The sequence below is a fragment of the Melozone crissalis genome, unplaced genomic scaffold (assembly GCF_028551555.1).
Source record: "Melozone crissalis strain CALT ecotype California unplaced genomic scaffold, PUWL_Pcris_2 ptg000006l_1, whole genome shotgun sequence".
Lineage (NCBI taxonomy): Eukaryota > Metazoa > Chordata > Aves > Passeriformes > Passerellidae > Melozone > Melozone crissalis.
Window position 1 is genome coordinate 26,686,081 of NW_026535784.1, and position 15,851 is coordinate 26,701,931.

General features: G+C 38.5%; 1 protein-coding gene across 3 annotated transcripts; it reads right to left on the minus strand.

The window, feature by feature from the left end:
* Positions 1-30: 30 nt before the first annotated feature.
* PRIMPOL (primase and DNA directed polymerase) lies at positions 31-15,698 on the minus strand. Of its 3 annotated transcripts, XM_054295507.1 has the most exons (14): positions 15,663-15,698; positions 13,367-13,437; positions 11,974-12,158; positions 10,787-10,878; positions 9,679-9,820; positions 8,087-8,234; positions 6,527-6,811; positions 4,727-4,889; positions 3,427-3,524; positions 2,945-3,031; positions 2,752-2,860; positions 1,484-1,566; positions 1,359-1,405; positions 31-370 (listed from the first exon to the last, which is right to left on the minus strand). In XM_054295507.1, exons 2-14 carry the CDS (start codon positions 13,383-13,385, stop codon positions 65-67), a joined length of 1,764 nt encoding a protein of 587 aa, XP_054151482.1. In that variant the 5' UTR covers positions 13,386-13,437; positions 15,663-15,698; the 3' UTR covers positions 31-64. The 3 variants fall into 3 exon arrangements, with proteins under 3 accessions (XP_054151482.1, XP_054151481.1, XP_054151484.1); XM_054295506.1 differs by lacking the exon at positions 15,663-15,698 and having other exon boundaries at positions 13,367-13,554; XM_054295509.1 differs by lacking the exons at positions 6,527-6,811; positions 15,663-15,698 and having other exon boundaries at positions 13,367-13,554.
* Positions 15,699-15,851: the final 153 nt, after the last annotated feature.

The window sequence follows — 15,851 nt, forward strand, 5'->3', positions numbered from 1 at the left end:
CTGCAGGACCTTTCACACCAGCATGAGCCACACAAGTGTCATTCACTGCTGGCCAGGCCTGTGCTTAGCTGCCTTCTTTAGTGTGGAGGTCTTCTTTCCCTAAAGCTTCCAAAAGAACTTCATCTGGGATTTCTTCCATGCCATAATTCAGACTGTCATCTGCAGCTTCAGCTAGTTCCACATCTTCAACAGCTTCTAGGAAACAGGCATCATCACTTGTGTTTTCCCACTCACTGTCTGACAACAGGAAGTCCTGAGACCAGCTGGTCTCTGGAGATACTGAGCTTTTTGACAAGTCTGACACATGAGAATGTGGATGTACTTTTCCTTCTGTGTGCCCCCTGTCATCCATTAGCATGGACTCTTCTTCCTTTGAGAAACAACAACACTACTCATTTCATATGCAAATACTCTTGATACCTTCAACTGCTCTGCAAGTTTGGAGTTTGTGCTGTCACACAGAATGGACACTGCAGAAAGTTGGCCAACACTACAAGACTTTCAGCATATTATATATAGCCACATTAACCTGTGGAAGCCTATTTTAATAGGAGTAGAAATCCACTGTTTTTCTAGCACCCTACAAGTAGCCTGTTGAATACAGCTTCATAAAATAATATAAAGTTAAGACTAACTTAAGTGTCTGTTCAAAGATACTGTCAGGACCTGAAAATACAGTTAAATGACACTTTCTGAAAATGAATAGTTATTGATGAGCTGCTTGTGTAGAGCTTAAGGTGCCATTCTGCTGTATGATATTTAGAGCTGTATAGTTAAATTTAAAAGTTGAAAAAATACCAATTGTTATTGCCTAAGCACTGGAAAAACTTGTCTGTTCAAGGAGTTCACCTAGAGTCTAGGTGCAGGATCAGGTCAGTTTAAACATTCTGCCTGTCTGGGGAAACGTGCTGCTTTAGTACACGACAGTGGAGATAAATGAATTTCAGAAATGAGGGTCGCTGCCTTCATTTGGCTCTGACTGACACCAGTGTTCCAGAACCACTTCTGTTCTATTTTGCATGAAGTCAGACATGCACAGCACAGCTAAACTTGGGCAGTTTCTCTGTTCTGCACCTGGAGCAACCTTGTGGCTTGGACATTGGGAACTGCTGCTCACATCAGAACAGAAAGTCTTGAGTCCCAGGGGAAGTCAGACAATTTCAGTAACTTAGCACTGCTGCAGAACTTAAAAATGAATATATGGAGCTACCACACCAGCACAGCTGCTCTGGGAACCTCTCCTATACCATTGGAACAATGTGTGGGGCTCTCCCAGCAGACTGGGATGTTAGTGGGAATATCCAAGGACTTCCAGAGCCTAACAAGAACCTGAGCATCTCACCAGGACAAAAACGTACCTCTTTGAAAAGAGAAGGGAGGCATATCCCAGGCGGCAATGGGAAACCTAAATCAAATATAAGACATTCATTAAAGTTAACATTCCAAAATGTATGAAGTATAATTGAGATCACAGGCTACATACTTTGTGATTTGAAGTTTTGTTCTCTGCAGACAGGATCGTGACACTTTTGATACCAGACTTCATTCTTTAGATCTACCAGAATCCTAAGAAGGAAATTATTTCGTTTTTTAGTGTCAGTACATAAATGAACTGAATTCATATGGTAGGAAACTCTAACACTAAATGAACAGGTTTTGTTCATCCTCAGCTAGGGACATTGCTTTCATAGCCTTGGCATACTTACTATGTACTTGTTTTGTACAATTTTTAGTAAACTTCAGATTTCTTAAGTTTAAAGAAATAAATTTTTAAGACTAACATCTGAAAGTGAAATTTAGTCAATGTCATTACATTAAGCTTCTCTTACATTAAGAGAAAGTCATCAAATTAAGATTGGCATATAGCACTTGACTGTAAGATAAGATTTTGTTGCTGCTGCTGCTGTTACAGATAATGAAATTATAAAAGCCACATGAAATCACTATTTTCTGTCAGCTGATAGGCCACCCAGCTTTTTCAACTGTGCTTTAGAAAAACCAAACTTCAAGCAACTCACTTGAGAAACAGCAAGTTCATCCAGATGTGGGGTTTTTTGAAAATCTTTGTTTCTCAGAAACACATTTCTTATGTTTCAGTGATTTTAAATGTTACATAAAATTATTTCTAAGTTAAAATATTTATACTAATTATACACCATAATTCTAATATAATCTAAAAAACTGACTTTCCATCATTTATTTTGCTAAAACTAGGAAGCCTGACTCCTTGTAGAGTAACTAGCAAAACTCATCTTGATTCATGTGGCAGGAATTACCATTCTAAAACAGCAATTCTCAATTGTTAAAATGATAGAGTCATTTTAATAATGTAAGAATGTAATTTAAGAAGCACTGTAAATTAATTTAAAAGCAATCTGCTTGCTTTCTTATTTTTCAGCTTCCTATCTGGGAAGTATCAAAACATAGTATTGTTTAATAGCTTTAATATACTCTGACTTTTATATTAGCATCTTTGGGCCCATATTTTAAATACCATGAAGATTACTGCAAAGAATTAGTGGAAATAAAAGTCCAGTTATCACAAAGTAAACTTGGGGAGGGCATAAATCGTTTCTTTGGGTTTTGTGGGGCTTTTTATAATTAAAACATTGTATCCCCACAGAGCAAGACAGCAGAAGTTGCAACAGTTGCTGATTCTATCCATAAGAGTTTTTTCAGCATTTCTAGAGAATAACAGTTGCTCAGGAAAATAAATAAAGCTGTTTAAACCTGAATAGTTAAAGAACGTACATTATATTGTTACTTTTGTGAGCTCTTCCAATATTTTCACACCAGCGGTAACCAGAAATATCATAAATAAGTAGTTCTTTGAGAGAGAAGTAACTCCATTGTCTTATCCCTGAGGAAAAAAACCAAAATCTTTAAATTCTTTAGAAATAGTGCTGCAGAACAGTCATTTGTAAATGTAAGGTGGTCTCTTTACCTCCTTGTAGCCCATCTTTATTAACCAAGGAACGAACAAAATTATCAATTTCTGGATATGGCGAACCCTGGTAACCTTCCATGGGATCTGCAAAACCAAAGGCCACAAACACACACTGTTACAGGGTTCTCCACTGTAATATGACATTGGAACACTTACACTTTATATAGGCCACAGGCAGAAAATGTACATGAATCACATCACACTCTTAAATAAAACCAGGGAGAAAGCCACTGTTGCTTTCTTGTAGGTCTTTAAAGTGCCACCCCCATGCCCAAGGTGCAGAGGAAGCTGGGACAAAGCAAGACAGCTGTGGCACAGGAGGGAGGGTCAGTGGCATTCAGGTGCTGCAGAGCATCCTTCAGTGCACATGGACTCTGCCTCCTCCAGAAAGGCCCTCCCAGAAATTACCACGTGTACAAGTCACACAACATCTACATTACGAGTATTTTTTTCTATGCAGTAGTAAAGGCTTGAGGTACCTCTGCTGCTTCTGGTAGTTTTACTGTTTAAAAAAGCAGACATTGTTCTCTCCTCCTCTGAAAAGCCAGATGACAGAACTTTTATGTCATCACTCGCTCTAAAGGAAGGGGAGAATACAAAGAGTAAGATTCTTACAGCATAACACAGTACAATATAACTCCCTGTAACAGGGTAGAACAACAGGACACAGCTCTGGGCCCAGGGGTGAGCCAGGAGACCCCCAGAGGTCCCTGCCAACCTTGAGCAGCCTGTGATTCACTGTGCACCTTTCCCTGTTCCTGGAGCACTTTCCTTCTGGCCTTGGCAGTTTCCCTGACTCCCACCACAGGACAGGGCTTCCCCCTCCCCAGCAGCAACATTTGGTTCCTGGCCAGAGTCCCAGGACCCACCCATTGAACAACTGCTGCTGCACACCCCTACAGCAGGATGTGCTCTAGATGTAGTATTGATGCAAATATACCCTTTGGAAGGTTTCTTTTCTTTTTCCCTCTCTCTACAATGAACTGTTTCTCTGCCATATTGCTAACTGGAAGCCAGATGATAACAAGTCTGAATTCAACACAGCAGAATTTCTCATCCATATTTATGGTGGATTCAGCTGATGCCTATGGTCTGAATACACTGTGTGCTTTACTGGCATCAGCTCAGGATAATGAACACTTCAGGATATAAAACCTGAAGTCACAACAAATACATGTTTTCAATAAATATATTAATACTATTTTAACCTTTCTGCTACAGCAGTTTAGGATCTTTTTAAGATAAGGTATGACATATCAGAGGTTTAGATACAGAAAACTTGATTATTGTCTGTACAAGTACCCAGCCTACGGAGGGGTCTGCATCAAATGGGAAATCTGGTATGCAAAAAAACACAGACAGAAACCCTTTTATTTCTTATCTTACTTTGAAACATATTCAGAATTCTCATATTTAACTGACTAGAAATCTGTTAAGTTTTGCTTCCAGAACTACACAGAATCTGACCAACTTAACAATGGTTATGTTTTGGCATTTTGAGTGTGTATAGAAAAATGAGGCACAATTCAGAGGCTGTAACAGATTTGAAGGCAGGTTTAACAAAATAACAAGACTACCAAAAAATTTTTTTCTTCAAAACTAAGAAATTTTACTAGGAACTCCTAAATTACACTGTAACAATGTTAATTGAATAACTGCTTATTCATAATAGTTATTTGTAACTGCTACAGGAGAATTATCATTAAAATAGATATTTTATCTATGTTTTATCTATATTTTATTCTATCCATGTACATTTGACTGGAATTAAGTTATTACCCAACGTTGCAGATTAAAGAGGAAAGAAAATATGCTTCTTCCAAGGAAACATCCTTTTCACAGTTGGGGATAAACTTATTATCCTCTGCTATCTTCAGAATCACATTTTTTCCTGCTTTTGATGACTTATACATCCGGAAATTTCTATTCTTTGTATAAACTCCTACAGGAAAAAAGATATTTCTTAACACAGCAGTGCTGGCTAGGAATTAAGATACTGAGCACTTGTAAATTAAACCATTTTCCTTAGGCCCAGCTAAGAGTCTAATGAATGGACAAAAACTGACTGGCTCACATCCCATAGAAGAAATGCAACACAGCAAGATCATGCACACATGTACACTTTTATGTTACAGAATAATTAAGGCAAATGCTCAACACCTCTACATAGGCATTTCAATCATTCTGACATTCGAATTGTTAAAAGTTTCCCTTCAGTACAACAAATTGGTTCTTTCACAATAACTTTGTGAAATACAACTGAGCCCAAAAAGCTGCACAATTATTTTAACCAGAAAGAACTTAATCAACCTTTCTGTTTTCTGTGGACTTCTTCACAGCTTTTCTGAGACATGTATAAAGACAGCCTAATTCCAATCTCAAAAACAACAAAACAACAATCAGGTATCTTAACATTGCACAATCTATCTAATAATTAATTGAGAAGGTGAGTTTTATTTGCAGGTTGCATTTGACTTTCATTAAGAGAAAAGCACTTACAGAGCTCATACAAGAAGAACATCACAAAGCTTTCTGTCACTGCAGCCTCATGATATAATTCAGTAGTTCAGCAATTTTGACTTTAGCTTTCCAATTCTGAGGTAATGTGCATAACATAAATACTGAGGGTGGTTAATTATGGGAAACTACCATCAAATTCTTAAAAAGCGAGACAGGAAACAAATTGTTTTGATTTAAATTCCATTTACAAATATGCTTGAAGGAATTTTGAACAGTGGGTGAAAGTAACCTTTCTGACTCAGTACAGAGAAGCCTACTGTAGCCAACTTTGGGATTACATTTCAAAAGATCAGACATACTGAAGAGGCCCACAATAAAAGTGATCCTGAATTCCATGAGAAGAATTTGAAGGAATGGAAGTTCTTCAGAAGAGTCTGAATAAAAAACCCAAGGTAAAGTCCTGAAATGTGTAACACACTGCTGTGCAAAAGTGTGCTAAGCTATTTTCATTTCCCTGAGATAAGGCAAAAAGCAAAAAACCCAGATATGGAGTTAAAGAAGGATGGAACTTTCAAACTCTAGTTTGACTATGGGAGTTATGCTCCTGGAGATTTGTAACATTTTAATACCATGAACAGGCTATGCCCAACTGGGCCATGAAGTGCCCAATCCAAAATTTCTATTATTTCATCACTGAAAGCTAACAGCTGCCATTCCAAACAGGGAAAGAAGACTCAATTCATACATGTAGAAGAATACAGAAAGCCAAGCCTGTAAGACTTCTTTTATTAAGCAGCTTCTAATTCAACTGAAATAACAAAAATGCAATAGATGCTATCCTCTTCCAATCAAATGGGAGCACTAAGCCCTTAAGGGAAAAAAAATTGTCTTGTGTGGAAAGAACTACTTTAAACTTCAGAACAAAATAATTAAATGTAGTAATATAAGAAGTTCCATAGACCATGAATCTAAGGCTCCTTTAAAGCACAGCACTTATGATGGCAGTTTCAGCATGTATTTAAAGTCTGACCATAGGGACAACATTAATCAAAGATAAAGCAACATTTCATTCTTAACCTTTGTTGCATCCCAAAGGGGTTTAAAAACACTTATACTTACCTAGATCCACAAAAAGCTGCTTGTTGCCTTCTTTATCATTTACTATTAGGAAGGAAAAATCCAAATTTTCTGCCCGGTCTGGCATTTCCACATCCTTTGTTTCATGAGCAATGGCTGGCCTGTCTTTAGAATCATCTTCAACAGCTGGGAGGTTTGTAAGAGAACTATCTAATCCAGCTCCTGCAGAACACTGGAAAACATTCTCTGCTTCTTCTGTTGGAATGACAGCAGCCCTACTCTGCATTGATCTTATGGCAGGCTGCAAAATGGTTCTCACAAAATTACCTTAAAAACAACCAAAAAGGCCACAAGCAGGAGAAGTCATTTATGAGTCAAGAAAGAACTTACAGAGTTTCTGTGCAAACATTTTTCAAAACAGCCAAGATGGAAGTGGTTGAAGTTCAGGGATTTTTTAGCCCTTCTGGATTTTTAAAAAGAAATCTTTTGACCAGCCCACTGTATAAAATGGTTCTGGCCAGTGGCCTTGAAAGAATTTGTACTAAACAGCTTAAAAAAACCCCAAAACTTCAATACTAACAAGCTCAGGTTTAGGATTCTAAAAAGCTTGTGACTGTCCCCTCAGTATTGCTTTCCCTAATTTCACTTTCAGAATGATTGAAATGTTGTATTTACTGATGTAAGAGATTGACCAAAGCTTACTCAAACAAAAAATTACTTTTACAGAAGTATTTTGTAATGACTTTTCAAACTCCCAGTATTGTAATTCAACTCCCATTGTAAAACTCCAGGCTCTGCTAGATGGAAACCAAAGACAGACAAATAAAAACCATGGCCAAATTAGTTCTAGGGAGAAAGCAAGAGAAGATAATAAACACAGATGTGGGGAAAAAACTATGAAGTGGAAGGAATACTGGCAAGGATGATTCTGCACTGTTGGATGAAGCTTCCATGGGGAACATGAATGAAGATGAAATATTGTTCCTCCCATGCTACATCTCAGCAGAATGACTCAGCACATCAAGCATCAAAATCATCATCCTCAATTCATTACAGGACTACTGGGCCACAAATTAGTCAAGACAACCCTAAACTGGCAATTCTCTGTGTTGGAGTTTCCATATCTGAGAAATCCTGACTCATGTAAACAATTAAAATTGCTTTCAGCTTTCTCTTAAGCGGATTTATGCACAGGTGGCTTGAAATCATCTTTGTCCTGCCTTTTTGACAAAGTGCTGAGCAGAAATTAACTGTATTTAGAGCAAAACCCAGCAGCTTTAATTGTTAAGACTGACATTAATCTGAAAATTAAGGAGCCATAGACTTGCCAGTTTCATAGAAATCAGTATTTTTGTACATAAAACATACAGGCACCAAAAAGTTACAGTTTTGTAAACACATGCTAATTATAGGAAAAGAAAGTAGAAGATGAGAAAAAATGAGGCTTAATTACTCCTATAGAGTAATTATGTGTATGCTGAGAATACACATTTGTTTCCACATATCATTCCATTAAAAGAAATACTCATATGGGAGTTGTCACTGTATAAAGTCAAAAGCTCACCTTTTATTTCTAGGTGTAAGAGAAAAGAACACACTTACCAATATGAGTGTTATCCTTAAACACAGTCTTTTGCGGCAGAAAAATTAAGTGTCGACTAAATTTTTCATCAGTACTGGAATCCAAGTTCAAGACATCTTCTGATGAACAATTTACATCATAAAATTCTTTTAATTTTTGGCTGACAAGCTGAAATTATAAACATTAATTATATTGTTTTACTCTAGTAGCTGTATCTACAAAACCTAATACAAATTCAGATTCTACATTTTTCTCAAGTTCTTTTTTTTCCCCCTCATTTTGAGCATACAAATAATTTAATTCAAACTAACCTATATCAAGTTTTAACCAAGTTTGACATAGACTTTATTTCCTTAAACATGCAAGTCACTTAACTAACAGTGATAAGCTGAGAAGACTTGCAGTTTCTCAGGTCAAAGTCTGGTGAGGAGGCTTTACCCTGCAGGTTGTTTTCCACCACCACCAAGCAGTTCACACCCACAGTGACAATGTTTGCAATGCAGACTCACAGGAGTGGAAGATGGAGGCTGTCATGATACACAGCACTGGTGAGCTAATTCACTGTGATGATTTAGCTAATTCATTGGTACCACCCAATGAACAACAACTAAGCAGAAAACAGATTGCACTCTAAATTAGCTCTAAAAAAACTTTTTATAAACCAAGCTACTGATTACTCATGTTTAGGACTTGGACTCAGAACCTAAAGATCTGGAAGCTTTGGGTTTCAGCAGCTCAGATCCTCCACCCAGCAAATCCAAAACCCTCTTCTTAACCTGAGGAATTCTACATTTCAGAGCAGAAATCCACAATGGATAAACCCCTCCAGATTCTGTATCAATGAAGGGTTCTTTATGAAGGAATTACCTCCATAATCTTTTACTTTTGCTCACTTCTAGATAGAGACATGTAAGTGACAGAAGTCTCACAAACAGACATCCACTCACAATTGGATCTTATTAAAACAGAAGATATTCTTCTAAAAACATATGAATGTCATATTGAACTTGCAGAGAGCTCATTAACCAAAAAAATCGCAATAAAATGGAAACTGCACTATTGAATAAAAATTGATAATTAGCAAAGGTATTTAATTTTAGGTACTAAATTGGTACATGCAGTCACATGATGCCCTCTACATCATCATTTATCTAAATTATAATGAACTGTCGTCTAAAGAAACTTTCAGGAGAGATTCACCTAAGCCTTGATATGGGACAGCACCATTAGGCTAAGGGAATGAACTGAGGAATATATGAATGGAACTTTTATTGATGCTACTTTAAAGAGTACCTAAACATTCCTGCAGTTTTACAGCTTTGAAGTGGCAGAGCACATAACACAATCTTCAAAAGTAAACCTACCATGAACACAAACAGTCCAACAGCCATCATTCTTTATTTTTGTCTTTCAGTTAAATTTTTGTCTCCCTTAGATCAAACCCTTCCTTTATTTAAAATAGGATTTTTACTTAATTGAAAATAACCACTGGGTCTGCAATTCTTTTAATTTTACTATAGCATAATCAATATAAAGTGATAAATACTTTTGTTTCTTATTATATTAACAACAAATTCATATTCATCCACAGCATGACTTCGCTCCAGTTTACCTCAATTAACTTCATGACCATACTCTTGCCATCTGCATCAGGATTTGCTGGTTTGTAAAACTCCAAATCAAAATAAAGTTTGCAAGCTTCTTTTTCAGGAATTACTTCATAGCAATGCATAAGACTTGTTTTGCAACCTTGACTAAGGAGAAACACAAACAAATCACAACCTCTCATAATAACCATTATGAGCATGATAAACATGCTTATCAGTTGCAAACAAGGATCTCACATATTTTATTCTGCAATCAACCATCCATATTTGAAAAATGTAGTAGCCCTATAGTGCTTTGAAAAATTTGTAACTAACACCAGCATCAAGTGTCAGCAAAGACTGTCTGGCCTAGAATTTAATTTTGTAGAGTACTCTCCTCCCCATGCCCCCCCAGTCTTACAACACATACAGAAATGTTGAAAATTCAAGGAACTGTGAAAACTACAGTAAAAAAACTGAGGTTATCACTCATATGTCTTTAGCACAAACAGATTATATGGAGTTTTTTCTAATTATATTAAAACATAATCCCATCATCAGTTTCAGAAAAAAAAAATCAAGCTTTATATGTAAAAGATTGAGTCTTATTTCTTTCACTTCACAGCCAAATGTTTTATTGTAAAAGAAACAAATGGGGGGGAAAGTTCAGTACACGACTGAATTGTCAATACTTGGAACTCCATCATGCAAATGCAAACCCATAAATCAGTTTCCAGACACCTGCATTAACGCCCACTGAAACTGGTGTGTGACTAGTCAGAGAAGTATGTTTTGTCATGTGTTGGCATGATCCCCTGAGGAAAGCTGACAGCAAAAGCAAACCTACTCTTAATAAATTTCAGTTCAACAGACAGAGTACTTAATTCACAGGAAATAATGGCAACCTGCTGCTCAATAGGAAGTTGAAACCCACTATAGAATATATTGTTTTGTCCTTGTAAAGATTTTTCCCATTGCCAAGATGAAACCTCAGGTAACCCAGTCCAGCTCTGTGCTACTCAGAGCAGCAGATGGCTTCTGGGAATACCTGGCCACTGACAGCTCTTACTAGGTAGGATATCCAGTGTACCACTAACTTTTAGTAACATACAGGGCACCTGCTCAAATACTCACGTGTAATAAAACCAAAGCTCTTCATATGTTGTCACAAGGTAAAACCTCTGTCCACTCCGTGTGTTCTTTTCCAAAGCAAATACATGAACATCCTTTTGAAGTAAAAACATTGACATTTTTTTGTTAGTTTTATTCAAAAAACCAGTTTAAATCTTCCTAAGTTCCTACTTGGCATCAGTTGAAGGTTAGTAAATACTAGAGAACTATAAACAGATCACTTATCCATTTCCACACTCAGTAGCATCTAGTTTTAATTTAGAACATCATTCTGATTTCTGTTACATGGGTAAACCTTTGAAGCTTTTCTTTGCTGTGCAGTAATTTAAACTGTTTTCTCTTTAAACTCTTGTTTTTTCTGATCAGTATCAGGTGGATCTAAAGGGAGGAGGAACAATGTCTTGAAAGGAGCAGCCTCATGGACATGGTGGCAGTATAAGCTGTATGGGCAAATATTCTTCAGACATTATGTTGTTTAGATCCAAAAACAGAAAACTGAGAAGAAAATAGAAAAAAACTACTGCCAAGCCAATGAGAACCCATTCTGGAAAACAGGCTGTTAGGATTACCTGAATACCTGAAACAAGTATGGAGAAAAACACAATACTTTCTTTAAAAATAGCAATCAATTTTAAAAGTGTTAAACTGAAAGCAGACGATATCTTTCACACAATATTTATTTGACTAATCACTTCTAATCATCTGAACTTGCTACTCAGATGCCCCTGGAGAGTTGCATTGTTTTTATTTAGTCTCTGCCTCTTCTTCCTCTCTTTTTCTTCCTCATTTTTTCCCTTCTTCTTCCTACTCAATGCTCACTAACCTTCCCATTCTCCTTCCCACCCTGACAGCTTGTTCATCTTGAGAAGGAGCAAATTTATCACTACAATGTTCCCAAAAAGCACTTTTACTGTTCAAAGTTAGCACCACATATCAGCTTGTATGTTAGAACAGAGCTAGTACTTCAACTCAGAGAGACCTCCAGTGCAAACGTGACCTACAAGGACAAAAAAACCAAAACTTGCAGTTTAGGATTAGGAGGAAAAAGATCTTGTAAATTGAGAAAGACTTCACTTGCCAGCAGCAATTTTAAATGATGTTTAAATGTCTCTATTCTTTATATACTGCATCATACAGTCTTATGATGCAGTATATAAAGAATAGAGACATTTCCCAAACACCTAACATACCTCTTCACAGGCTTTTACATAATTAAATGCTTCAGCCTGTCGAGAAAATATTTTCCAAACAGAGGATGGCATAGAGGGTTTGGACAGTCTTGGTCTATAAACTGTAGGAAGAGGATTTCTTGCATAGTGAGATGCTAGTTCTTCCACTTTCTTCAGTCTTTCTTGCCATTTTCTCTTCATTTCTCCTAAAGCAATTACAGAGAGTCACATCAGTATTAATCCATTTGCAAGGCAATTTTAATTTGAACATATCCCGTACTCCTCACTGCTTTTGATTCTGGTTTTGTTGAATGTAATTTATTAATTAACTGGGAGTAGCCAATACTCCAAATCAACACCCAACCTTGCTATGATATTCATTTTAATATTACACATCTCTACATTGTTTTGGAAGTACAAGAGCTTCATGTTAACACTATCAAAGATAAACACAACAGAATAAAGACAGTGAAAGAAGGCCTAGGAATTTTCATTTTTGTCTACAGAATGGTATTACACTCCTCAGAAAGTATACAAACTGTTGGCTAGGCACATTATATCAGTCAGGAGTAAAAAAATACTAAGAGTAAAAGTAAAAAAATGCTACGAGTAAAAAAATATTTTTCCTTTGTGGCTAAGGAGACAAATGAGATAATTAATTGTATGGGAAGTACAATATTTGAGTTCATAGGAGGAGTTAAGACTTCAGGACTTTAGCTCTGAGCTCTGTATCTTGAAGTAAAAGAGCTGAAATCAAAAATGAGGGCTCCATTCTCCACTGCTGACCTTTGCTATTGATCACTCATACTTTCACCTGCTTTAAAAGCTCATGTATTTTTCACAACCTTAAAACAGCAATCTTATCTCTTTCCAAGAAATGGAATCATGCAGTAAATCTTGCTATCTTGCAACCTTTAAGCTTCTAATCCCATAAAGGAATCCAAATGTTACAGAGTAATGTAGTAAAGCATAAACACACACATGTACAATTATTTGTAAGTGGAACACCTGCAAATCAGTAAAAAGCACTGCCAGGAAATTGTGAAACAGAGGAAGAGAGGCAAGAAGTAACATGAAGGGGAATCTTCTTGTTCTGCCCAGCACAACCACCTGGTTCTCCTAACAGCCCCTGGGTTGCAGTGAAAGATAAAAATGAAAATGAGCATACTCAAAAGTATTCAAACCTTTAACAAGCTGGATCCACAAGGCAAATTTAAGTACTTCAATATTCTTGTGGAGCCCCAAAGCCCAAAGTTTAGATCCTTTCATTTCCCCCTCCAAGTTTTCCACAGCAGAAGTTTCTGGACACTGACATTTCTGCCCACTGTTCTAGGCCTGCCAATGTCTTGATAGTCAGTGCCTGCATCAAGTCTAAAACCAGAATGCTTTTTCTGCAACAGGGGTCAAACATTACCTCTATCCCCCTTGTCCATCTTCTGACCTGTGCATTTTCTTCACTCCTTTTTTGTGCTCTTAGTTTCTTCTCTGGGAATGAAAAGTTAGATTATAGGCAATTGGCATTTCTCAGAAATGCTAACAAAACTTTCAGTTTCATTTTTATATTGCTGGCTGTAAATTAACTGGGTGGGTGAAAAAGACATCCCTACATGAGCATTTTCCCACAAGGTGACCAATAAAAAAGGAAAGCAAAGGAGAAGCCCCATAATTCTTCATTAATTTTACACTGCCTAGTTATATCAGGCCTTATTTTTGCAGAAACACAGCTGGGAGGATACCTGAACCTGGCAGAAGGGCAATAACCCTTACTTTAAACTGAAACCTATCATGGTTCTTGCAGTCCAAACACTTGGTCTCTCAAGAGTCCAACATGTCAAGTCTTTTCAAGGCAATTTCAATTCCTGTGTGAACCATGCCAAAACAAATCTATTCAGAGCACATACAATGAACACTTACAGACCAGCCTTCTGAGTTCACTGGGAAATTCTCACTGCATCCTCCTCTCCTATGTCCCACCAGAAGTAAGGGCAGTACTTATTTGTGTTTGACTTGACTGAAAGAAATTTTGTCAACAACATGTTTGGACTTCAGTGTTAGTGACTCAGCAGGATGACTGCATGGAGAGTCTGGAAAAATGTCTCCTGAGCAATGACTTAAAGAACTTGCTATTTCATTTTCTCTTTTTTTGGAAGACGACTTCTCCCTTTACTTCTCATGATAATGACAAAACATATTACCCACACCTGCTGACAACTGAAGCTGAGACATGCAAATCAGGTGCTACTCAAAATAACATTACACTTGTTTCCTGGCCGGTGTGTATCATGCAACATAGTTCTATGGCAGAATTCACAGTCCTTGACACAAATAAATCCATGAGATTTTCTCCCAGCTACTGATTCAGCCTTAGAAGAACACATTAAATTCCTTAACAATAGTGAAAATTAGCCTAGCTATACTCAGGTTGAGCTGACAAGTGGCACATTAACAAATGCTACTCATCTTCCCAACAACAAATGTTCATCTTGCTCTCCTAGCAGAGGAAGTGGCCTCTACAATCACAGAATCATGGAATGGCTCAGGCTGGAAGGGACCACAGTGGTCACCTGGTCCAACCTTTCTGCTCAAGCAGGGTCATCCTAGAGCACGTGGCACAGGATTGTGTCCAGTCAGTTCCTGAGTATCTCCAGTGGAAGAGACCCCACAACTCCTCTGGAACATCTGACCCTCAAATTAGGATTGCAAGTGCAAAACTCCGTACATCAGACCCGGTGATAAGACCTGCAAAAGTAGGTTAGTACCTGCTATGAGAAGCTGCAATACACAGCTTCCAGTGTTATCTGACTTCTGCTACTGAAGGTCGATGTACAAATATGAAACCAACTGACCTGAAAGTTGATGATGAAGCCAGAATCAGCCCTCAGCGCCAGAGCGCTGTTGCACAAGACAGGTGTGTGGGCAGCCAGGGACAGCCACCATGCAGGTGGGCAAAAACCCTGTCCGAGGGTTGTCCTGCCATGGGACAGGCCAGCTCACCCACGGGGATGTCGCTCACTGAGGTCAAGAGGGAGTGTGCTCATTTAGGAATTATCCCCACTGATAAATGGCCAGTTCCTTTACAAACCACCATTTTTTCAGAATCACAGAATATTCTGAGTTGGAAGGATCATCTCTAATCCAACTCCCAGCTCTACACATGACCACTTCCAAGAGTCACCACGTACACCATGTATATAACAATGTCGTTCAAATGCTTCTTGAGCTCTGTCAGGTTGGTGCTGTGATCACTTCCCTGGGAGCCAGTGCCCAAGCACTCCCTGGGTGAAGAACCTTTTCCTAATATTCAACCTCAACCTTCCCTGACACAGCTTCAGGCCGTTCCCTTGGGTCCTGTCACTGATCACCACAGAGATCAGTATCTGTCCCTCCTCTTCTCCTCACAAGGATGCTGAACACTACAAGGAGATCTCCCCTTAGCCTCTTTTCATCTTGGTCTGTTCATCTTCCCCAGACTGAACAGACCAAGTGACCTCAGCTGCTCCTCATATGGCTTCCTTCCCCCCAAAGCCCTTCACCATCCTCACTGTGCCCAGAATTGCACACTGCTTTTAACATGGGGCCGCACAAACACAGTGTAAATGTACCAGAACGGCACATTTGTTTCAGCAGGGAGAAGAACTCAAGCAACAGCGCAAACCTGATAAGGTTTGGGTTACACCATTCACACCCAGGAGCAGCAAGGACAGCCCTACCCAGCTCAGCGCCCAGAGCCCGCAGGGCGCGGCGGCTCAGTGCTCCGCCATAGGGCCCGGCCCGGGAGAGCAGGGAAGAGCAGAGGAGAGCAGAGCAGCCACCCCGTGCCTCCTCAGCCGGGCCTCGCACGCCTCTCTCAGCGCCGGGAGTGCCCAGAGGCCGGGCCCGCCTCACGCGCGCCGCTCCCG